The 25419-nt window shown below is 35.6% G+C and overlaps 1 protein-coding gene across 1 annotated transcript in view; it reads right to left on the bottom strand.

Moving 5' to 3' along the window:
* Positions 1–25419, bottom strand: part of KCNU1 (potassium calcium-activated channel subfamily U member 1) — a 133827-nt gene that overhangs the window by 80699 nt on the left and 27709 nt on the right. Inside the window, exons 10-16 of the mRNA XM_087418664.1 lie at positions 23858–23968; positions 17232–17337; positions 16027–16109; positions 14864–14933; positions 7508–7660; positions 3878–3990; positions 3454–3522 (exon numbers count right to left, since the gene is read on the bottom strand). Of these exons, the coding sequence (XP_087274790.1) occupies positions 3454–3522; positions 3878–3990; positions 7508–7660; positions 14864–14933; positions 16027–16109; positions 17232–17337; positions 23858–23968 (705 nt within the window). The remainder of the gene's footprint in view (positions 1–3453; positions 3523–3877; positions 3991–7507; positions 7661–14863; positions 14934–16026; positions 16110–17231; positions 17338–23857; positions 23969–25419) is intronic.

Genomic DNA, 25419 nt, shown 5'->3' with positions numbered 1-25419 from the left:
ACCAGCTGGATTCAAAAGTTCCTTTTGTTTGCCTGTACCATTTTTGAACTTGTATATTTCTTTTGACTTCATTTTTGTCTATCTTGACTGCAAGATTTTTGAGAGCAGGAGCCACATGAATTGTTCCTATTTCTACATTACTTGAACATTTTGATTTTCTATTTTCTTATGGTTTGTGTGTTTGAAAATGCTGTCTTATAAATTTCATCCATGATACTCCTTAATGCAGAACTCCATTGCTCTTTACTTCACAGATGCCTATTTGAGTTCTATATGAGTTCCTCACATTTCTCCTTACGTTTGTCAGGATCTCTCATTTTTATTTCCTTGAATTCAGACATCTGGTATGGTAAGGTCTTGTAACCCCATAACTCCCCTCACTTCATTTGGGCATGGTATGAAAATACCCCTTTCCTCCTTTAAAACACACTCCTCCTTTTATAGTCATGTTAAAGAGGTCAAGTCTTCATTTTGGTGAGGCTTATTCTGCTATTAGGGTACTCCAAAGTAACTTGCAAGTGTTAGAGCCTTACAAAAATAAAAAGGCTTGCACAACAAAAGCTCTTGAGCCTAATGTCAAGAGTAGAAAGATGCTAAATAGCTGTGTTCAGGTAGATTATTACCTGAGACATTGGATGGCATTTTTTGAATACATTTGAATAGAATTTATTGAACTGACTGATATTAATGAGTGGAATAATTGCTTTTGACTTTGAAAGAGAAAGAGCATGGATTTGTGCCCCCCCGACCCATAAATATCATTGGTTGATGTTCACTAGTTAGCAAGCATATGCTTAGTTTTATCTTCATATCTCCTTTCCTATTTTTTTTAAGAGAGGGTCCTCTGGGGCCGGCCCCGTGTCTTAGCGGTTAAGTGCGCGTGCTCCGCTACTGGCGGCCCTGGTTCGGATCCCGGGCGCGCACCGACACACTGCTTCTCCGGCCATGCTGAGGCCGTGTCGCACATACAGCAACTAGAAGGATGTGCAGCTATGACAGACAACTATCTACTGGGGCTTTGGGGGAAAAATCAATAAAAAAAAAATTAAAAAAAAAAAGAATGGGAACTTTCTCTTAAAAAAAAAAAAGAGAGGGTCCTCTGAACTCATGTTAAATATTTAGTTATGAAAATTCTATCATTATAACATCTCTGGTTGCATTTGAAAGAAGAGATGAATGTCTTTTGAAGATTTTCCCACACTGGCATTATTGCTTGATGTCCCCTTCATGAATCACGGCCAGGTGCTCTATTAGAGAATGTCTGCCACTGGAACAAAGCCAAAACATTTTCTGACTCGGGTCAGATCCAGCTTTATCCCTTAGCAGGCAACAAATTATTCCCTAAGACAAATCCTTATGATTATCCAGGGCCTTTGCAAGTCTTAGAGTCTATTCAAGTGTACCAATTATAAGAGAAAATAAAAGGTGAGAAATGATAGGTTTTCCCCAGTTTTTCAATCTACTTGCCTAAAGCCTGGCCATCAAGATGCCCTATTTTCCTTCCACTTAGAGTGGCTGTGGTGGATTTAGCACAGCTTGGTGATCAGAAGCACGGCCACTGAAGCAAGGTTGAGTTCAGATTCTAGCTCTGCCACTTGAGAGTGGTGTGAGCTTGGGAAAATTATTGAACCTTTCTGGGCCTCAGCTTCCTCCTCTGCAAAGTGGAACTAATAATTGTACCCATCTCACAGCATTCTTGTGAGGATTCAAGAGTTAATATAAGTAAGATGCTAATAGCACTGTTGGTCATGAACTAGCAATCACGTAAGAGACCGCAATTATCAATATTTTGCCACATCAGTATTTAATCCTTTTGATTCACCTGACTTTTCGATGAGAAACCAAAGTTAAATCTATATTGGAGCAGGTTCCTCTTTCGTTGGGGGTAGATGTGTGCTAGGTAGTAAACAGCAGCAGGACATCTTGAATATATGTGGAAATTAGCTGCTTAGTAAATATTCATGTTTCCTGTCTACAATGTCCTATTCGTCATCCTAATAAAGTTTTCAGAAAACTAGGATGTTAGAGTTGGAAAGGATCTTAAGAGCATTCGTTTAAACCAGTAGTTTCCAAATTCTAGTGAATAAATTGTCTATATCATGGGGACTTAAAAAATTCTTGGACCCCCCACTCTTGCAGATTTTGATTTGTAAAGTTCAGAAGTGGGGTTTTGGGATCTATATGTCTTTAAAACTTTGCAAACAAGTCTGATGCATAGCTAAAGACATTAAAACTTGATCAAATTTTGGGCTAGTCTGAAACGCTAATTGCCTGGCTTATGATTCTAAGACTCTATCCTTTTTACCATGACCTCTCTCCAATAGAAAGGCCATTTGTGCATAGGTTTAGATATTGAGGTTTTCTTGAGCATGGCAGGATTGCTAAATAGAATTTAGCCAGCCAGACCATACTATTCATTATTCTCTCCCTAATGACTTGCTTTATACACTACTCCACTGATTTCTTTTGCCCAGATCTTCTGCTTCCTTTCTACTTAGACATATCTTTTCTTCGTTCCAACATTTCATACAAAATCATTCTTTGCAGTCCATCAGATATCATTCAAAATTATTGAATTTTGACTATTTGTCTATAATTCTAAGGTTCCTGGTAATGTCAGTTTTAGAGCTGGATGGGGTCTTAGGTATTAATTAACATGACTTCCTCATTTTACATATGATGAACACTTCTCCAAGACCACAAGACTAGCAAATCATAATCAGGATCAGAATCCAGTTTGTTGATTCCAATTTAATTCAAGTTAGTTTTCCACTAAAAAACACTCATAAGCCTTTTTAGATCCCCATCCTATTTAAGCCTCCACTTTTTCTTATTTTTCAGCATCCTATATCTCTATATCATTGTGGCTGATTCCCTTTCTGTTTGCCTTGGATTTTCTTTTTTATTACACAATAACTTCTCTTACTTCTCGTATTATCCATTATGGGTTCTCAGGAAATGCTGGTGGCCTGATAATGTTACCTCTTTCCTTCATCTATCCAGCATCTTATCAACAGCAAACTTTGTCTAGTAGGCCAATCAAATTCTTATTTTGCCATACTTTGCAGATTTGATAATAAGACTAGAGTTTGTGGGGACATTTTTTATCACAAATCATTCTATTTCATACTATTGTTTCATGGTTAAGACTTGCAAGATCTGGTAATATATTAAGAAGAACACATCTAAGAAAGTGGCCATTTCTTCTCTCCCCTGCTCATGAGAGAGAATTGGGGCAGAGCCATAGGAAAAAGGTCTGTCCACACACTAGGGTAACCATTCTAACCCCAATCATTAGGGACAGTACTAACTGCACCACAGCAGCCTGGGTGACCAATAGGCTGGCTCTCAACAAGTGGCAAAATGCTTAGTTATGGCTGTATTTTTGGAAAAGTCTTAATCATAAAGATTCTCTTAAAAAAAAAATGAAAAGATTTGAAAGTTCATTGGTACCAGTAACCGTGAATCGTGGGTTTGTGTTGGATGGCTATCAGCATGAGGTGCATCTTCACAAAGCAGAGCCTGGGAAAGAAGACAAGTAGTTGTGAGGAAAGAGAGGACAGCAGGGCACTAGTTCACAATAGTATGACTAACACTTCGTGCTGTGTGCCTGGGAGAGCACCAACACCTCAGCAGAGGAAGGGGCTCCTAAGTATAGAATGTTCACTTGTAAGTGAATCTATCCTGAAGTAACTCATAGCCAGCGTGCCAACTGGGACAGAGATGAAATTGTCCCACGTAGACTGTAAACTCTCAGACTTATCCGTTCTTATGTCTTCAATGTTTGTTGTGGGGCCTGGCTTACAGTGAGCCCTCAAGAACATTGTTGAAGAATATGGTTGCATGAAGAATGAGGAAAGTATTTCTCTTAACTTACCGGGAAACTTCAGGGAAACTCATTCCAGCAAAGTCATCAGAGAGACGTTGAGTCAGGATTTTGTTCTTCAGGCCACTTAAGAAATATTTTTGCCATGGTTGTCTAGGACAAACCTGGAATACACAACCATGCCAAATGAAGCACAATAACATGGAATATAGAATGTTATAATTCAACTTGTATGTTCTGCTAAGCAGCAAACCAGTACCTATTACATTTAGGTCATAGAAAGGAGATTTGTCCTATGCTTAACTGGAAAAATGTCAAAGGGAGAACTAAGACATACATTTCAACTATTTGCACTTGAGAGTTCAGAATGAAGTGGAAGCATCATGAATTAGTTTCTTCCCAGATGGCGTCCAAGACTCCTTGCTGGAAATTACAATTCTTGTCCTAATAATTTCATCAAAGTAAACTGGTTTTTGGGTCAGTAACAATATGATGGGAAGAATATGTGGAATCTAAGTTATCTCTCTCTAGATATGACTCTTTTTTTAACATATTAGTTTTGGTTTTTTATTTTATTTTATTTTATTTTTTGTGAGGAAGATTGGCCCTGAGCTAACATCTGCCAATCCTCCTCTTTTTGCTGAGGAAGACTGGCCCTGGGCTAACGTCCATGCCCATCTTCCTCTACTTTATATGGGACGCCGCCACAGCATGGCTTGACAAGCGGTGCGTCGGTGCGCACCCAGGATCTGAACAGGCGAACCCGGGCTGCCGCAGCGGAGCACACTCACTTAACCGCTTGCACCACCAGGCTGGCCCCCTAGTTTTGGTTTTTCAAACGTATTAGTTTTCTGCTAACATATACCACAAAGAAAAATATATTCATGGCTTCTGCCCAGGATTAGAACTCTTCATAGGATCAAGTGAACTCAAAGAGTCATCCTAATCAATGGAAATAATAATGTAAAAATCAAGGGCAGCAGTAGGTTTCTAGAGAAATGGGAGATATGAAGGGATAAGGCTATCTCTCAGAAAGGTTAAAAGCAGCCTGAGGGGGGTGGGGGCTATTGGTTAACTCATCTTTGACATCTGTATAAGATCTCCTGGAATTTTGTTATATTTACCTCCTCCTCATCCTCCCCCACCTGCTGCCATCAGAATCACCACCAACTGCTCTGACATGGCAGGACAGGAGCCTTTAAGCCCAGAATCTCAGATGAACATCAGGAATTTCTATAAACTCTGAAACACTGTAGCTGTGGGGAGTTAAGGCCATTTCAATAATACTCCTCAGATGGCCGTCTTGTGGTTTAGGAAAAACAAAACAAAAACAAACACGCAAACAAAAAATTCTGCCTTGCTAAATAGGACCACTTATTTCAGGCAATCCAGGCACACCCCATCCCCTTCCCAAGATTCAGCTGAATCCTCTGCTTTTTCTCACTTTCTTAAATTCCTCTGTTGAGGAGGTCTCACCTCGCTGGGCGGTTCATACCACTATTGAAGTCCCCATTACCAAAGAATTTGGCTTGGAGCTTCTAATCTAAATGTTTCAGTTTTTGAAAGAGGGTAAAATATGATGACCATGGAGATGGAGAAGACTTCTTGAGTTTTTAAAAGATCAGAAAGGGAAACAGGAAGACAAGATGGATTTAGGATTTGGATAGTAGAATCAGGGAGCTCAAGTAAACCAGTTGGATTAGATCTAATCTAAGTTTAAGTTCAAGGCAATGCTCCGTGCCTAGAACCAACGAAAAATGCTCTTTGGACCACAATTTCTCATCATATAATCAATAGTCAAAACACATGGCATTGATCAAAAGCCTCCTAATCTGAGTACTCAGAAGTTTTACAAATATCAACTCAATACTTGGGAAAATCAGGTTATGAGATTAACAACTCTCATTTTATAGATGCAGACACTGACAGTCAGAGAAAGTAAGTGCCTAATCCAAAAAAAACAAGATATGACACTGGAGTCCTGGCCATTAAATGCAAGTTAATAGTTCATTACAGAATCTAAAGCACGAGAGCAAAGTACAGTGTTAAAAAATCTTAACCTCACTGGACAGTTTAGGATTTCTGAAAGCAGGTTTCAGACTCCGCTTCCAAAAAAAAAAAGAAAAAATTATCGTGACAATAAATCTCTCTCAATTCCTGTATTCCAAAAGCCATCATATGACAAATATTGACAGGTGACCATCCTCAGTGAGGAGGTTATAACTTTAGATTAAAAAAAAAAGAAAAACATAATAGAGCTGGTTTTACATCTCTACCTTCTATCCTTCCATGAAAGAGATAAAGTCTTCATATGGAGTTATCATTCTATTTATTTTCTCCAGCCATGGAGATTAAAATCACAATCGTCACAACAGATATGGCAGTTAACTTCCACTTTCTAAGCATACAACACAGGCAAAGACAATTTCCTTACAAGCCATTTCCTAGGCCAGCCACACGTAGTGACCACTACGTGAAGGCTAAAGCATGTTCACTGTAGCAGCATCAGGGCTCTTCCCCAGTGCCTGATGGTCATTTCTATTTATCTGTATATGGTATCTCCTCACACTCACAGAAGGAATTGTAGAAGAAGTCTGTGTTTTCCAGTTAGCATTTTGCTGGCCAGAGTATCTTTCATGTCTTTTGCTTTTCCTTAACAGCACCAGGGAAGGAACCAGAGAAGATATAAATTTTTTTTGAATCTACTAAACAAAGGAGATGAAGTGCAAAGAGAGGCCAAGAGGGAACCTGCATATAAGAAAAGGCAAATGTGGACTCGTAATTAAATGGAAAGAAAAGTCACTCCCTGGAGAGGCTTTGGACAAAAGAGTACCAGGCCCAGCTGAGGGTTAGAACACATTTCCTGGAGCATTTCATGGGAACGGCATTTGGAAGGTTGTTCTTTGTGCTGTGGTAGTTCATCCCAATAGACCCCTTATTTTGTATCTCAGACAAAGGCATCGAAGAACCTGATGTGGGAGATTGTGAATAGACACCCAACGAATAGGGCACAGTGCTAAGACCACAGGTCAGACCATTCTACTTCTGCTACTCACTAACTAACTGCACAATCAAGTTAGTTAGCTTCACTGACCCATTCCTGGGACACTACCTTGGAATATTACTGATGAGAAACATATTTAAAATGCATAACACATAGTAGGAATCCAATATGGGGTCACTATTTTTATTACTGCCTGGATTGTCCCAAAAATAACCTGGAAAATTAGATTTTAATTATCATTTGTATTATCATTTCTATTTGATGAATTATTTATTATTATGTCAATTATTTTGTATTTAATGTGTATTTAAATATACGACCTCCACTAATATTATAACCTTTATTTATATTTCTACTTTCAATAACCCAAAGTGCTTATACTTTTATGAATACATTTACATTCATAACATAGTGGGCTGCAGGTAGGAAGCAGAATTATGATTTCTGTTTTGCAGATAAATATTCTTAGGCAGGAATAAGATAAATACCTTCCTCAAGGTCAATGCAGCCCCTGGGACTTCCATCTAGCTCTCTCAAACCTTTCCCAGCTCAAGCATTAGTCAAATCTCATTTCTTGGGGTCTTCTTGCTTTCCCCAATTTTTATTTTCTATTTCTGACCCTAACATGTGAGGATATGGGGATAGAGCCAAGATTCGACATCAATTTACAAGGTTACCTTTTTGTTTTGCTCAACAAATAGAGACGTTAGAAAGGTGCACAAGCCTGGCACCAAACAGCCTTGGGCGATAAATCCAAGCTTTAATTCAGCAAAGCAGATGATGTTGTCCCCAGTACTCCAGTTCCAGCTGGGAATCTTCGGCAGAAAAACCTGCTTCATGGTAGCAAGTAGGTCAAGCATTAGGAATAAATATGCCTCAAGAATGTTCTTTCTGGATGGATGTCTTTCTTTCATTTAATTTATTTGAAAGCACTTATGGTGCCCAGGTGAGTGAAAGTGAAAAGAACAAAGTCAGCATTTAAAAGTGGTTAGTGGTAACCATCAATCTGTTGTCTGTGTCTACGTGTTTGTTGTTTTATCTTCCACATATGAGTGAAATCATACAGTATTTATCTCGCTCTGTCTGACTTATTAGCATAATACCCTTAAGGTCCATTCACGTTGTCATAATGTACACCTGAAATTTGTATGTTATGAACCAAAATTACTTCAACTAAAAAAAAAAAGTGGTTAGCTGTCAACTTCTCCCACTTTTTAAAACAAAAATAGGGCCGGCCCCATGGCTTGGCGGTTAAGCGCGTGCGCTCCGCTACTGGAGGCCCAGGTTCGGATCCCAGGCGCGCACGACACACCGATCTCCGGCCGTGCTGAGGCCGTGTCCCACATACAGCAACTAGAAGGATGTGCAACTATGACATACAACTATCTACTGGGGCTTTGGGGGAGAAAAAAAAAAGGAGGAGGATTGGCAATAGATGTTAGCTCAGAGCTGGTCTTCCTCAGCAAAAAGAGGAGGATTAGCATGGATGTTAGCTCAGGGCTGATCTTCCTCACACACACACAAAAATAAATAAATAAATAAAAATAAAAAATAAAAATAAAGCAGTGTGGCTTTGAATACATTTAAAAAAAAAATAGCTAGAGTTGCAAACTCAGGTGAAATGGCTTAGACCTCTAATTCTACCCCAAATTTCAATCTTTTTGTTTGTTGGTTTGTTTTGTCGAGATATAATTGACATATAACATTATATTAACTTCATGTGTACAACATAATGATTCGATGTTTCTATGTATTGTGAAATGATCACCACAATAAGCCTAGTTAGCATCCACTTCCACAGTAATTACAAATTCTTTTTCTTGTGATGAGAACTTTTAAGATCTACTGTCTTAGCAACTTTTAAATATACAATACAGTATTATTAACTATAGTCATCATGCTGTACATTACATCCTCAGAACTTATTTATTTTATACATATTTATTTTATGTGGAAGTTAGTACCTTTTGACCCCCATCACCCATTTCCCCCACCCCCATCTGTGACAACCACCAATCTGTTCTAAGTATCTATGAGTTCTGCTTGCTTTTTTTTTATTCCACATATAAGCGAGATCTTATATGGTATTTGTCTTTCTCTGTCTGACTTATTTTTCTTAGCATAATGCCCTCAAGGTCCATCCATGTTGTTGCAAATGGCAAGATTTCATTCTTTTTTATGGCTGAATAATATTCCATACACAAATACACCACATCTTCATTATCCATTCATCCATTGATGGACACTTAGGTTGTTTCTATGTCTCGGCTATTGTAAATAATGCTGCAATGAACATAAGGATTCATACACCTTTCTGAGTTGGTGTTTTCATTTTCTTTAGATAAATACCCATAAGCGGAATTGCTGGATCATATGGTTCTTCTATTTTTAATTTTTTGAGGAAACTCCATACTGATTTCCATAGTGGCTGCACCAATTTACAACCCCACCAACAGTGCACAAGGATTTTCTTTTCTCCACATCCTCACCAACACTTATTATTCCTTGTCTTTTTGATAATAGCCATTCTAACAGATGTAAAGTGATATCTCACTGTGGTTTTAATTTGCATTTCCCTGACGATTAGTGATGTTGAGCACTGTTTCATATATCTGTTGGCCATCTGTGTGTGTTCTTTGGAAAAATGTCTATTCAGATTCTCTGCCCATTTTTTAATTGGATTGTTTGTTTTTTCATTATTGAGTTACATGAATTCTTCATATATTTTGGATATTAACCCTTTATCACATATATGATTTGCAAATATTTTCTCTCATTTGGTATGTTCCCTTCTCATTTTGTTGATGGTTTCCTTTGCTGTGCAGAAGCTATTTAGTTTGATATAGTCCTTCTTGTTTTATTTTTGCTTTTGATGCCATTGCTTTTGGTGCTAAATCCAAAAAATCATCACCAACACTCATGTCAAGCTTACTAACTATGTTTTCTTCAATGAGTTTTATGGTTTTGGGTCTTATATTCAAGTCTTTAATCCTTGAGTCAATTTTCGTGTGTGGTGTAATATAGTGGTCCTGTTCCATTCTTTTGCAGGTGGCTGCCCATTTTTCCCAGCACCATTTATTGAAGAGGCTGTGTTTTCCCTATTCTATATTTTTGACTCCTTTGTCATGAATTAATTGATCATATATCCATGGGTTTATTTCTGGGCTCTCCATTCTGTTCCACTGATCTATGTGTCTGTTTTTATGAGAATACCATACAGTTTTTATTACTATAGCTTTGTAATATAGTCTGAAATTAGGAAGCATGATGCCTCCAGCTTTGTTCTTCTTTCTCAGATAGTTTTGGCTGTTTTGGGGTCTTTTGTGGTTCCATACAAATTTTAGGATTCTTTATTCTATTTATGTGAAAAGTGCCATTGGAATTTTGATACAGATTTAACTGAATTTGTAGATTGCTTTGGGTAATATGGACATTTTAACAATATTAATTATTCTAATCCATGAGCATGTAATATCTTTCCATTTATTTGTGTCTTCTTCAATTTCTTTTATCAATGTCTTATAGTTTTCATTGTGTAGGTCTCTTGCCTCCTTGGCTAAATTTATTCCTAGGTATTTTATTCTTTTTGATGCAATTATAAATATGATTGCTTTATTAATTTTTATTTCTGATAGTTGGTTATTAATGTACAGAAACACAACAGACTTTTGTATATTGATTTTGTATCCTGCAACTTTACTGAATTCATTTATTAGTTCTAACAGGTTTTTGGTGGAATCTTTAATGTTTTCTATACATAATATCATGCCATCTGCAAATAGTGACAGTTTTATTTCTTCCTTTGCATTCCAGATGCATTTTTTTTCTTTTTCTTGCTTAATTGCTCTGGCTAGGACTTCCAATACTATGTTGAATAAATATGGTGGGAGTGGGCATCCTTGACTTGTTCCTGATCTTAGAGGAAAAGATTTCAGTTTTTCACCATGGAGTATGATGCTAACTATGGGCTTGTCATATATGACCTTTAATATGCTAAGGTACATTCCCTCTAACCCCACTTTGTTGAGTTATTATCATAAATGGATGTTGAATTTTGTCAAATGCTTTTCCTGCATCTATTGAGACGATCATATGAATTTTATCCTTCATTTTGTTAACGTGGTGTATCCCATTGATTGATTTGTGGATATTAAACCATCCTTGTATCACTAGAATAAATCCCACTCAATCATGGTATGATCCTTGTAATGTACTGTTGAATTTGGTTTGCTAATATTTCGTTGAGGACTTTTGCATCTATGTTCATCAGGGATATTGTCCTCTAATTTCCTTTTCTTGTGGCATCCTTGTCTGGTTTTGGTATCAGGGTAATGCTGGCCTCATAAAATGAGTTTAGAAGGGTTCCTTCCTCTTCCATTTTTTTTGAAAGATTTTAGAAGGATTGGTATTAACTCTTCTTTAAATGTTGGGAAGAATTCACCAGTGAAGCCATCTGGCCCTCGACTTTTGTTTGTTGGGAAATTTTTGATTACTGATTCAATGTCCTTACCAGTAATTGGTCTGTTCAGATTTTCTATTTCTTTATTGTTCAGTCTTTTTAGATTGTATGTTTTCAGGAATTTATCATTTTCTCCTAGGTTGACTAATTTATTCGCATATAATTGCTCATAGTAGTCTTTTATGATCCTTTGTATTTCTGTGGTATCAGTTGTAATGTCTCCTTTTTCATTTGTGATTTCAATTGAGTCCTCACTCTCTTTTTCTTGGTGTCTTTAGCTAAAGCTTTGTCAATTTTGTTTATCTTTTCAAAAAGCCAGCTCTTAGTTTCATCAATCATTTCTACTGTCTCTATTTTGGCCTCTATTTCATTTTTGCTCTCTATTTTCATTTTGGTCTCTATTTCTCTTATTTCTTTTCATCTATTTCTGCTATGATCTTTATTTCCTTCCTTCTCCTAACTTTGTTCATTCCTCTTTTCTTATTCTTTGAGGTGCAAAGTTAAGTTGTTTGAGATTTTTCTTGTTTCTTGAGGTAGACATTTATTGCTATGAACTTCTGTCTTAGAACTGCTTTTGCTGCATCCCATAAGTTTTGGTATGTTGTATATCCATTTTAATTTGTGTTAAGGTAATTTTTTATTTCTCTTTTGATTTTTCATTGTCTCATTGGTTGTTAAATGGCATATTGTTTAATCTTCACATATTTATAAATTTTCCAGTTTTCTTCTTATAATTAATTTCTAGTTTCACACCATTGTGGTCAGAAATGATGCTTGATATAATTTCAATCTTCTTAAATTTAGTAAGACTTGTTTTGTGCCCTAATATATGACCTATCCTGGAGAATGTTCTATGTGCATTTGAAAAGAATGTGTATTCTGTTGCTTTTGGATGGAATGTTCTGTATATGTCTGTTAAGTCCCTCTGGTCTAATGTGTCATTTAAGGCCACTGTTTCCTTATTGATTTTCTGTCTGGATAATTTATCCATTGATGAAATTTGGGTATTAAAGTCCCCTACTATTATTGTATTGCTATCTATTTCTCTCTTTAGGTATGTGTTAATATTTGCTTTATATACCTAGGTGCTCCTATGTTGGATGCATAAATATTTACAAATGTTATACTCTCTTGCTGGATTTACTCCTTTATCATTACGTAACACTCTTCTTTGTCTCTTATTACAGTCTTGTTTTAAAGTCTATTTTGTCTGATATATGTATAGCTTCCCCGGCTTTCTTTTGGTTTCCACTAGCATGGAGTATGTTTTTCCATCCTTTCACTTTTGGTCTGTATGTGTCCTTACACATGAAATGAATCTCTTGTAGGCAGCATACAGATGAGTCTTTTTTTTTTTTTTAATCCATTCAGCCACTCTATGTCTTTTGATTGGAGAATCTAGTCCTTTTATATTTAAAGTAATTATTGATAAGTATGTACTTATTGTCATTTGTCAATTGTTTTCTGACTGGTTTTTAATTTCTCAATTCCTTTCTTTTTCTCTTGCTCTCTTCCTTTGTGAGTTGATGATTTTCTGTGGTAGTATGCTTAGATTCCTTTCTCTTTATCTTTTGTGTATTTACTATAGGTTTTTGCTTTGTGGTTACCATAAGGCTTACATAAAAGAACTTATATTTATAAGTCTATCTTAAGTTGATAAGAACTTAAGTTTGATCGCATCTAAAGCTCTACATTTTTACACCCTCTCCCACATTTTATGTTTTTGATGTTACAATTTACATCTTTTTATCTTGTGTGTCCCTTAACAAATTACTATAGTTACAGTTATTTTTACTATTTTTCTCTTTTAATCTTCATACTAGCTTTTTAAGTTATTAATCCATCACCTTTACAACATTAGAATATTCTGAATTTTACTATATATTTATCTTTACCAATGAGATTTATACTTTCATGTTTTCCTGTTACCAATTAGTATCCTTTCATTTCAGCTTAAAGAAGTCCCTTTAACATTTCTTGTAAAACCCGTCTATTGGTGATGAAATCTTTTAGTTTTTGTTGTCTAGAAACCTCTTTATCTCTCCATTTTTTGTTTCCTTTTGGTGAGGAAGATTGGCCCTTAGCTAATGCCTATTGCCAATCTTTTCTCTTTTTGCTGAGGACGATTGGCCCTGAGCTAACATCCATGCCCATCCTCCTCTATATTGTATGTGGGACGCTGCCACAGCATGGCTTGATGAGAGGTGCCTAGGTCCATGCCTGGGATCTGAACCTGTGAACCCTGGGGCCACTGAAGTGGAGTGTATGAACTTAACCACTATGCCACCAGGCTGGCCTCTCTCCTTTGATTCTGAGTGACTACTTTTCCAGGTAGAATATTCTTGGTTGGTAGTTTTTTGTTTCATCACTTTGAACATATCATGCTACTGTCTTCTGGCCTGCAAAGTTTCTGTTGAAAAATCTCCTGATAATCTTACAGGAGTTCCTTTGTATGTAACAAGTTGTTTTTCTCTTGCTGCTTTTAAGATTCTCTCCTTGTCTTTAAATTTAGATGCTTTATTTATACTGTGTCTTTATTTAGATGCTTTATTTATACTGGTGTGTGTCTCTTGGGACTCTTATCATCTGGAACTTTCTGTGGTTCCTGGATCTGCATATCTGTTTCCTTCTCCAGGTTAGAGAAATTTTTAGCCATTATTTCTTCAAATAAGTTTTCTGCCCCTTTCTCTCCTTCTGGGCCTCCTATAATGTGAATGTTGGTCTGTTTGACATTTTCTCATAAGTACTTTAAGCTATCTTCACCCTTTTTTCTTTTTGCTGTTCTGATTAGGTGGGTTCTTCTACCCTGTCATCAAGTTTGCTGATCCTTTCTTCTGCTTAATCTAGTCTGCTGTTGAACCTCTCTATTGTATTTCTCATTTAAGTTATTATATTCCTCAGCCCTGAGACTTCCATTTAGTTGAAGTTCTCACTGTGTTCATCTATTCTTCTCTGGAGCTTGGTGAGCATCTTTATGCCCATTATTTTGAACTCTCTATCAGATAAATCACTTATCTCCATTTCATTAAGGTCTTTTCCTTAGGTTTTTATATTGTTATTTTGTTTGGAACATATTCCTTTGTTTTTTCATTCTCCTTGACTCTCTGTGTTGGTTTCTATGCATTAGATAAAACAGCCACCTCTCCCAGTCTTGAAGGAGTGGTCTCATGAACCTTATTGTTCAGCCTGCCCTCACTCTTAGTTGTCTCTCAAACCTTTGTGATTGTTCAGGCAGCCCACTGTGTTTTTAGTGGCTTCCTGTAGTTGAGCGTGTGCCAAGACCTGTCAGTGTCCCAAAGGGAAGGATCTCAGCCAGCATCTAGATTCATACTGATTAAAAGACAGACTCTCAGGTAGCAGCTTTTAAAGTATACAAATATATATTTTCCTGAATTTACATTCTTAAGTGATAACAATCTTAAGGAGACTCCAAATTTCACGTACAACTGGCCAAAACTTTTTATGTGTAGACCCATTATCAAGTAATAAATTCATCTATTCCTTAGATGAGCTAAGTTCATCTAGCTCCACAGACTAAAAGGAGGAGATTGGATAGGCTAGAATGTTACAATACCTTGTTGTGGGATTGAAGTATCTGTATGATGACTCTGGTCTGTGGGTAATAGTTCTTGATAGAGAGCACCCTACATAAACAACAAATATACTCATCAGGGATGCACCATATCCAATGGCTTCGTAATATAATTCAATTCAGAGTTAAATTGATGTGTAAGCATAGGGAAACAGTGTATTATAAAGCTCATCATTACGCTCTTCTCTAAGAATGTTGTTTAATAGCTTACACATAGAAGGGTGTTATTGTTTTAGTGGCTTAGTTAACTAAATCTACGGAAAGGTCAGCTCTTGGTATTAGGAGACTGTGGTCTTCTGGGACAAATTCTTGAGGAGGAAATAACTGTTTCATATATTTTAGCCTTCAAATTCAAACACATTAATTACAGGAAAAAACAGAGACTGAATTACCCTTTATAGCTTGAAGTAGCTCATAGACTGTCTAATCCAACTTTCTCATTTTACAAATTAAGACACTAAGATCTAGCTCATATTTACTATATTATGCATGGTGCAATTTCTCAGCAGTTTCTTGCTATTTATACAGGCACCTTCAGCTATGTATATTTATTTTGCTCTGGGGGCCAAAAGTTCATTTGGGTTAGGCACAAGCCATTGCCATCACAACGATCGTTTGAATGTGTTACCACAAGTCAAGTTCCTGCTCCTAGTTAGTTCTGAGTTAAAGATGGTAAGTCTAACTCTAGCCATCTTGAAATACTTGCCAATAGTCATAAGCATGTCATACTGAACCATGTACAATCTTTCACTAGAATTACTGGAGAAAAAATCCCAATAAATTAAGTCTACTAATAGAATTCACAAATCACACATGGCGTCTTTATTTTTGAGGGGGAGAGGATGTTAGCTCTAAGGGTGCCATCTGAACAGTTATCAATTATTTGCATGCTTGCATTTTAAATTTAGATAGCTATTATCCATATGAAACTTCAGGAAAGTATGTGGAGAAGCACATAGACACTCAGGATGCTCTATTTTCACAATCTGTGCAGCCTCTGGGGCAAAATAATAGGCAGAAACCTGGAATATGATGAACATAGTGCTGTGACAGTGACATCTTCTCCTACACACTGGGCTTTATTTTAAAAAAGGTAAAAATAACATCAGCATGGGAGCATTTAAAACACAGTGCCAGCTTCTTACCTCATAATGTTTGAAGTGTCTTCAGCATGTAAGTCACTGCACAAAGGATTGGCTATAATCAGGCATGCTTCTGCAGATTCCATCTATTCTTCAAGATTAAACAACAGCCATCTTGTTAATTATATGGGAAATGCTCTAGTGTTCCCCTTTTGAGTTTTCTTATAAAATTTCCAATAAGAAAGAGAACACACTCAGCAAGGACTTGTGATAAGGATGTCTTTACATCAGGATCATATTCCTGCAAATGCTGCAAGGGCTGTAGCAGATGGACCAGGGGGCAGGTTCTCCAACATAGATGTAAGATTGCTTTAAAATGGGTAAAGGACATAGTTATATTTTTCCTATCACCCATAACCATCAATTTATGACTAGTGATGAGTAATAAGATCTTTTTAAGAAACTGCCCATATATTTATTTATCTTTCAGAATAGTAAAGAATTGAGGAATTGCAAGTCTGCTTGGCTTAGAGTAAGCAGTCATTCAATATTTGTGGATTCTGAATCTTAAGGTTCTAGAAAATTATTGAAATGGCTCTTATAATACTAAGTTGCAGGAAAGAGAAAGATTATTCTGTGTCTGTCATTTTCAGCTTCTATACTTTATGTTGACTGTATAGATCTCTGCTTTAAAAAACTGAAGCCTTTTGGATTATGACTGTGAAACCTAAAACATTAGAGGAAGCTGGCTTTGATTTTAAATGAAAGATGTCTAGAGGGCTGGCTGTGGCTCATTAGTTTTAATCTCAACCTTAATGGGGTCTTTGCTATTTTCCTTCACATTTCTCCTATCAGAAGGCATATCAGCTTGTTTAGGAGAATTTGGTAAAGCTGACAGACTCCTAGAAATCTCTCATCTGTTAGGAATCCTATTTGCATAGTAAGATCAAACACACTTTTACTATCCATAATTTTTGCAGATCTCTTAGGCTGATAAAATAAGACTGTTCTAGATAAATAGAGAATTTAGTGAAATAAATAATGTAAATGTAAGTACAGGTAAACAATGAGGTCTGCTTGATAAGTGTCAAGGAAGAATTGGAGGTCAATTACTACATTTCCTATATCAGCAATTTTTAAAGATGAGGAAGTCATATTTTCCCCAATTTAAGGGTCTGGAGTAATACCTTTTGAAAGAGCAATACATCCTATCCTCTTAATAGTTGCAGCTTAGGAAAACTACAAGGAGGAAAGGAACTGGATCTTACCGCAACTCGCCTCAGATCCTCCCACTTCAGCGCAGATCCAGAAACAAAAGTTGTATAGGCCATGTAGCACTTAAATATGGTTTCCAATTCCAAAGAAGGAGGAACTCTGGACAAAAGATATGCCAAAGATGGTTGACTTTAGTTTAGAGATTGCTTGATTTATTTATTGCATTTAAATAGAACCCCTAATCTCCTTTTGAAAAAACATCCATCCTCTATCATTAATCCATATGGTTAGGTGATGTTGACACCACTAGCCTAATGCCAGGCATGGGCCTGAAATTCCTCTCTAATCATTCATAGTGATATGAAAAAATACAAATCTGGTTAATGCTAAAAAAAAAGGCTGAAGAAGTTCAGTGTCAAATAAAAACAATTCAGTTATTCAAAAAGACAACACTTTAAAAGAACTATGAATTTAATAAAATAGGTTCTAAATATATGAAGAAAAAATTGACAAACCTAGAGAAAGAAATTGATGATCTGCCACTGTAACAAGAGATTTCAACACATCTCTCAATTACTGATAGATCAAGCAGAAGAAAAAAATCATTGTTTGATATTTATAAATTCTGTAAGCAATATTTAAGATATCTTTTCTTTTTCTTTTATTCACCTTTATTGAGGTATAATTGACAAATAAAATTGTAAGATATTTAAAGTGTAGAACACGATGATTTGATATACGTATACACTGTGAGAGGATTCCCCCATTAAGTTAATTAACACATCCATCACTTCACATATTTATCTATTTTGCGGGGGTGAGAACTTTTCAATTCTACTCTCTTAGCAAGTTTCAATTGTAAAATACAATGTTATCAACTATAGTCACCATGTTATACATTAGATCCTCAGACCTTATTCTCCTTAAAACTGAAAGCTTGTACCCTCTTACCAACCTTTCCCTATATCCCCCATCCCCTAGTCCCTGACAGCCACCTTTCTACTTTCTGTATCTATGAGTTTGACTTTCTTCTCCTTTTTTTTTTTTAGATTCCGTATATAAGTGATACCATGCAGTATTTGTCTTTCTCTGTCACTTAGCATGATGCCCTCCAGGTTCATCCATCTTGTCGCAAATGACAAGATTTCTTTCTTATTTTAAGGCTGAATAACATTCCATTGTATATATAGACCACATTTTCTTTATCCATTCATTCATCAATGGACACTGAGGTTGTTTTCATACTTTGGCTATTGTGAATAATTTGAATTTTTTTTCAAGAGCACACAAATATTTATCAAAACCATAATTTACTTGACCAATAAGGAAAGCCTCAATACATTGCAAAAAATAGTTGTTGTACATATTATGATCTCTGATCACAATACAGTTAAGTTAGGAGTTAATAAAAAAACTTAAAAATATTCTTCATATTTGGAAATCTAAAAGAATAGACTGCTAAAAATCTCATAGGCTAAGAAGAAATTATAATGAAAGTTATAAAATTCTTATAAATATATTAGGTTGAAAACACTAAATATCTAACCCTTTGTATACAATAAAAGTAATGGTTTAGGGGAAAGTTATAGTCTGAACGCTAATGTTAGAATAAATCCAAAGAAATAAGAAGGAAAGAGACAATAAAAACAAGAGTGCAAACAATAAAACAGAAAAGAAAGATAAAACAGGGAAGATCAACAAAGCCAAACATTGGTTTTTTGAAAAAAAATCTAATATAATAGGTAAAGCTGTAGTAAAATTGATGGAGAAAAAGAGAAGACAAAAATGAAATATCATATAACAATAAATACCAATTAACTACAGCCACTTTAAGAAATATTATATACATTATATAATCATTTTTTGAACATTATATATACATCCTATATAATTTAACATGAGGAAAATCTAAGACCCACAGATTACATAAACATAATCCTCCTTCTATAAAGTTAAATATATCTAAAATAAAGTGTGCGTTTTAAGAGTGTATATAGATGCAATAAAACTATAGGAGAGAGAAAGAATGGTCATGATCTACAAAAAGACTTCCCCTATTCCCTTAAAACACTTTATATTCAGTATGTGACATGTGATCATCAGCATATGTGGACAAGTGAGAACTTTGCATATATCCATATATTAAATATTAGTAGAGTTTGGGGCTTCTGCATTCAGGAATAGTAAATTAGGTAAGTTCAGCCAAACTTCTACTGAAAATACATAAAAATGCTGGATTGAAACATAAAAACATCTCCTAATAAATCACCAAGGATACAACCAGACCGTGAAGAATTACCAGGCCAAAACCCAGGAGAAATCAAGGTCTTGGACATTAAGTTCAGTCCCCTCCCCAACCCTACCCCACTCCACCCAAAAGCACTTACTAATTCAGAAGAAGCAGCTATCAAACTGAGCCCACATTTTGGTGATCTCACAGGGCAAGGGGGCCAAAAATGTCCAGCTTCTCTGACACACAAGATGAGGAGTTTGATAACCCCTCCAAATTTTAAATTTGTTGATGGTTTCCTTCGCTGTGCAGAAGCTTTTTAGTTTGATGTAGTCCCTCTTGTTTATTTTTGCTTTTGTTACCCTTGCCTAAGGAGACTGGTCCAAAAAATATATTGCTAAGACAGATGTCAAAGACCTGACTGCCTATGTTTTCTTCTAGGAGTTTTACGGTTTCAGGTATTACATTCAAGTCTTTAACTCATTTTGAGTTAATTATTGTGTATGGTGTAAGATAGTGGTCCAGTTTCATTCTTTTGCATGTAGCTGTCCAGTTTTCTCAACAAGATTCATTGAAGAGACTATCTTTTCTTCATTTTATAGTCTTGCCTCCTTTGTCATAGATTAATTGACCATATGAGTTTATTTCTGGGTTTTCTATTCTATGCCATTGATCTATGTGTCTGTTTTTGTACCAGTACCATACTGTTTTGATTACTATAGATTTGTAATATAGTTTGAAATCAGGGAGTGTGATACCTCCAGCTTTGTTCTTTCTCAAGATTGCTTTGGCTATTCGGGGTCTTTTGTGGTTCCATATAAATTTTAGGATTCTTTGTTTTAGTTCTGTGAAAAATGCCATTGGTATTTTGATGGATATTTCACTGAATGTGTAGATTGCTTTGGGTAGTATAGACAGTTTAAAGATATTAATTCTCCAATCCATAAACACAGTATATCTTTCCATTTATTTGTGTCTTCTTCAATTTCTTTCATCAGTGTCTCATAGTTTTCAGAGTACAAATATTTCACCTCACTGATAAAATTTATTCCTAGGTATTTTATTCTTTTTGATGCAATTATAAATGAGATTGTTTTTATTAATTTCTCTTTCCAATATCTTGTTATTAGTGTATAGAAACACGACCAATTTCTGTACATTAATTTTGTATTCTGCAACTTTACTGAATTCATTTATTAGTTCTGATAGTTTTTTGGCAGATTCTTTAGGGTTTTCTATACATAGTATCACGTCATCTGTAAATAGTGACATTTTTACTTCTTCCTTTCCAATTTGGATGCCTTTTATTTCTTTTTCTGGCCTGATTGCTGTGGCTAGAACTTCCCATATTATGTTGAATAAAAGTGGCAGAAGTGGGCATTCTTGTCTTGTTCCTGATCTTAGAGGAAAACTCTGAGCTTTTCACCACTGAGTATGATGTTATCTGTGGGTTGTCATATGACCTTTATTATATTGAGGTACGTTCCCTCTGTACCCACTTTGTTGAGGTTTAGCTTAATTTTCTTACCTTACCTTATCATACATGATTATACTAAGGCAAATAACACCTAACATGTTCAGAAAATTTTCTTAGCTAGCTTCACAATTTCACTAGATACATTTTCTATTTTCCATGTTCTTTTTGGTGACACTGTTATCAAAATTCTGTTTCTTTGTCCAATACTCAATAGCAATTTCATCATTGCTTTCCTGACCTCTACTAAGAGTCTTCATGCAACCCTTCCAAGATTCTGCCTACCATCAGTTCCCAAAAGAAGGCCAAATTTTGGCTTATGATAGCACCCCACTTCCGGTACCACTTTTTGTATTAATTATCCCTTTCTGCAAAAGAAACTCTTCTAGAACTTATTGATCTAAAACAACAATAATACATTATTTCTCTTGATTTTGTGGGTTGGTTGGTCTCAGCAAGGTAATTCTTTTGTTCCATATAGTGTTGGCTGCGGCCATTTATGTGGGTACATTCATCAGAGAGCTTGACTGGGAGCTGGAGTGACCAAAATAACTTCACACATATGATTGTCGTCTCAGCTATGTGACTGTGGTAGCTGAGAGCTGGCTGAGCCTTCTTGCCAGCAAGCTAGTCTGACTTTTTATATGATGGATTAGGGCTCCAAGAGAGTGGAAATTGAAACTGCCAGTCCTCTTAAAGTCCAGACCTGAAACTAGCGAAGTGTCACCTCTGCTGCATTCTATTTATCAAATCAAGTCACAGGCCAGCCCAGATTCAAAGGGAGGAGAAAGAGACTCTGTCTTTTATTGAGAGGAGCAGTATGAATGTACAATAAGGGAAAGACATGTTAATATCTGTATTAAAGGAAAACCTACCACAATTATAGACTGTGATAATTGCTTTAAAGGAAATACAATGAAGAAATGAGGCAGAAGGATTAAAAGACACTAAGTTAGATAGGTTGGATGGGGAAGGACTCTGAGTGCTGAAGAATGAAAATAAACTGGTCATAGAAAGGTAGAAGAAGAGCTTCTGAGTAAAAAGAACAAATCAATAAAATGGCCTTTACCAAAATTCAGGAGAGGCAAGATATTAACTTTGAATAGGGTTGTGATAGTGCAGATGAAATGATAGAAATAGAATAGGATTTATTTAGGAGACAAAATTGATGATATTGATCAAAGTGTACATAGTGTTTGAGGGAGACAGGAGTATCAAAGACAATGCCTAATTTTCTGTTTTAAGGAACCACATTGATAAGGTACCATTTACTGAGATAGAAAACGCTATTTTCTTTGCTTCTTTTATATTTTTTATTTGCCTTGTGAGATGGAAATGGGGACATAAGATCATGAGTTTACTTTTTTGAGTCTGAGGGGACTTTGAAACACTGACGTGGAACTATCTAGTAAGCAATTAGTTATGTGAATAGGGAGCCACAGAGAACGTCTGGTGGAGGATATAAATTTTGGAGTCATCAGAGTATAGACGTAATTGGTAAAATTCTAGATAGATACTTACAACATTTTGCATCATTTAAAAAATTTCATTTATTATCTAAGTACCTATAATAACCTACATTAGACCACAAAAATACAGCAGCTGATAAAATGTCACTTTCCATACATCTAATGATTTCCTCTTTGTCACTGTCTATAAATGGATTATAATTATTAGCCTCTTATCATTTTGAGCACTGGTTTTTTAAATTATTTTTTAAATAAAAATTCAAGTAATACACAAATTACTGAAAAGACAGACATGACAATGATATTGAAACAGAACTGTTGGCTGTCCATCAACAATACCATAAAGGAGTTCAAAATGCTTATTGGTTATCTCATATATGAGATCCCAAAGTTACGGTGAACTGGAGATGTCATAATGTGAAACGTACAGAGTGTTCAACTATAAAATGCGTGAAGGTTGAGGTGATCCTACGTACAGTCCTGCATAAAATCAAAATGTCATTTCACATCTGGCTGACTTATTTAGTAAATGAGTGAGGTCTGGATAACCGATTAACCACTTGGAAAAAATAAAGAAGTTATTTCCCTACACATTACAGGAAATCAATTCCAGAGAACTTAAATATAAAAAATTTCAATATGAAAACATAAAAATGCTAGAGAAATATTTATTTAATTCTAGAACAGAGAGACCTAAGAATGTCAGAAAAGAAAAAAGCCAAAAGGAAAGAATCAATGGATTGGAGCATATGCAAATCAAATGCTTCTATATTAAAATAAAAACATACAAAAAATTAAAGGGCAAAGAGAGAAAAATAATTACAACATATGACACAAAACAGCTAATACCAAAATATATTAAGAGTGCTTAAAAGTCAGTAAAGTAACAGATGACCATCCTCATAGAAAAGAGGATAAAAGAAATGAGGGATTTCATAAAGGAAAGGAAACCATCAAAATACACAAAAATGGATCAATCTCACCAGGAACCAATATTGTTAAAATAAAACAATTAGAAACCATTTTACCTACTTAAAAATCTTTTTGTATTCAATATGCATTTCCCAGTGGTCCACAAAATATTTGACTTGGACTCTGCTTGGGGAAAGGTAAACTGCACAGAACAAAAACATCATCAAAAACAATCAGCAACTATTTGAACTTCACATTTCCAATTCTGAGAATTAACAGTTACAATAATAATTATGAAGTGCACCAGACTTGTGCACAAAATTATGGTCATTGTAATAAGTGTAGGGTAACCTAAATGATAGGGAATCACTTAAATACTATTAGTACATATATAGAAAAAAATCCAGCAAGATATATTCCAAAATATTTCCAGAGATTAACTCTGATCATGAGATTGCTTTCTCTTTTGTTGTTGCTTATAATTATTTCCTAATTTTTCTATGAACATTACAAGGGTAATTTTCTTTCATTAAAAATTTTCACATGTGTTTCAAGTATTAATTTAGACCCCATGAGCCATGCAGATACACTTACTCTCCCAGAAAAACAATCTCAGTGTTGATTTCCCCTGACCTATGACGGAGAAAGTTCCTCAGGAAAGCAGTTACACTGTCGACAGTGATGTTTCCACAGACCACAATGAACCTAGGGAGCAAAAATATGTGAGGTGGGTCATCTGAGGAACAGAAGTATCTTCCTCTCTAGATTTAGAGATGGACAATTAGCCTAAATTTAGTTTTAAATAAATTTGGTATTTGGATCACTCAGATTTTAAAAATAGAAACACCAAGGACTGCATCTCCAATAAACAAAAGAAGCGTCAGATTTCTGTAGTCCCTAGTTCATCTCATGTAGGATATGACTCCACACATTTAATTTACTCATAGCTTTTCAGGAATACAACAATAATTATCATAATTGCTAGAGTCTTCACAGTTATTTATAACTTATGATGGACTTGAAGGTACATTATTTCACTTGATTTTCCACTTGATTCCTGATTGGCTGACATGGTCTTTTTTTCACTGAGGAGCAACTGAGGCACAAAATGGTTCATTGATTTTCCCATAGTCAAATACTATGTCTGAAGTAGCACTAGACTCTAGGTTATTTTGGTTTATCTTTGGCATCTAAAATTATCTAGTAGTCACAAAAAAGTGAGTCTGATGAAGAGACATCTAGGAGAGGTGCAAGAATCTATGCATGTAGTTTTTATGGTGAAAAATAGCTGTCAATTTCCTTAGGCTTAATATATATATATATAGAAGTTATTTTTCCCCCCATTAGTCATTTAAGGAAACTGAAAGAATAATTTTAGCCTAAGTTAACCTCAAATTTTCCAGATCTTGTTGGCTGATTTAGCATGTGTCCTGTATCCCTTTCCTGAGATGAACTGGGTCACACTTTGGCCTATATAGTTTATTTCATTGTTTTCAATATTTGGTTTTCATTATTTTTTTTACTTTCCTCTTCATACTCCTAGGTCAATCTTGGTTTTCAGCCCACTGCATTAAGAGACCACTCCAAGGAGTTATACCCGTTGTGCCTCTTTCCTCTATAGCAGACAGAGACTAAATAAAAAAGAATCCCTTCAAATTTAAGATCTCTGTTCCATTCTTTTCTTAGAGGTGAAAAAGCATAATGGAAACTGAGGTAACATATATCCAAAGAGCAGCAGTGTAAAAACAGTTCCAACTCCAGTCCCCTCCTGGGAGCAAATGGCCGTGCAATGGCCAAAATGGGAGATCCGGGAAGTACTGGAGAAGAGGCTGAAGGTGCTCCACACCCGAGCAAACCTCTGCCTCTGAAGGAGCCCCGTATAGTTTAAGGAAGTTTTGGCTAAGATAACTGAATTGAATTAATTATTTTAAATTCGAACCGTGGCTTTAATTTGATCCATTACATAAAGTTAGCCATACGTTAACCACGTGATGAAAATGAATACGACAATTAGTAACAAACAGAAGAGAACAGTTAGTGATAAGGAATGTAGAAATATTGCCACAATCAATAATATCTGATAGTGAATGACAGCATTATCTGTCATTTTGATTGATTTAATGCTCTTATAAGCATCTATGTAGTAGCTTGTATCA

This window comes from Ceratotherium simum, chromosome 28 (assembly GCF_057802395.1).
Source record: "Ceratotherium simum simum isolate JZ-2026a chromosome 28, ASM5780239v1, whole genome shotgun sequence".
NCBI lineage: Eukaryota > Metazoa > Chordata > Mammalia > Perissodactyla > Rhinocerotidae > Ceratotherium > Ceratotherium simum.
Note: the sequence above shows the minus strand (reverse complement) of the source record. Positions and strands in the feature narration are given on the sequence as shown.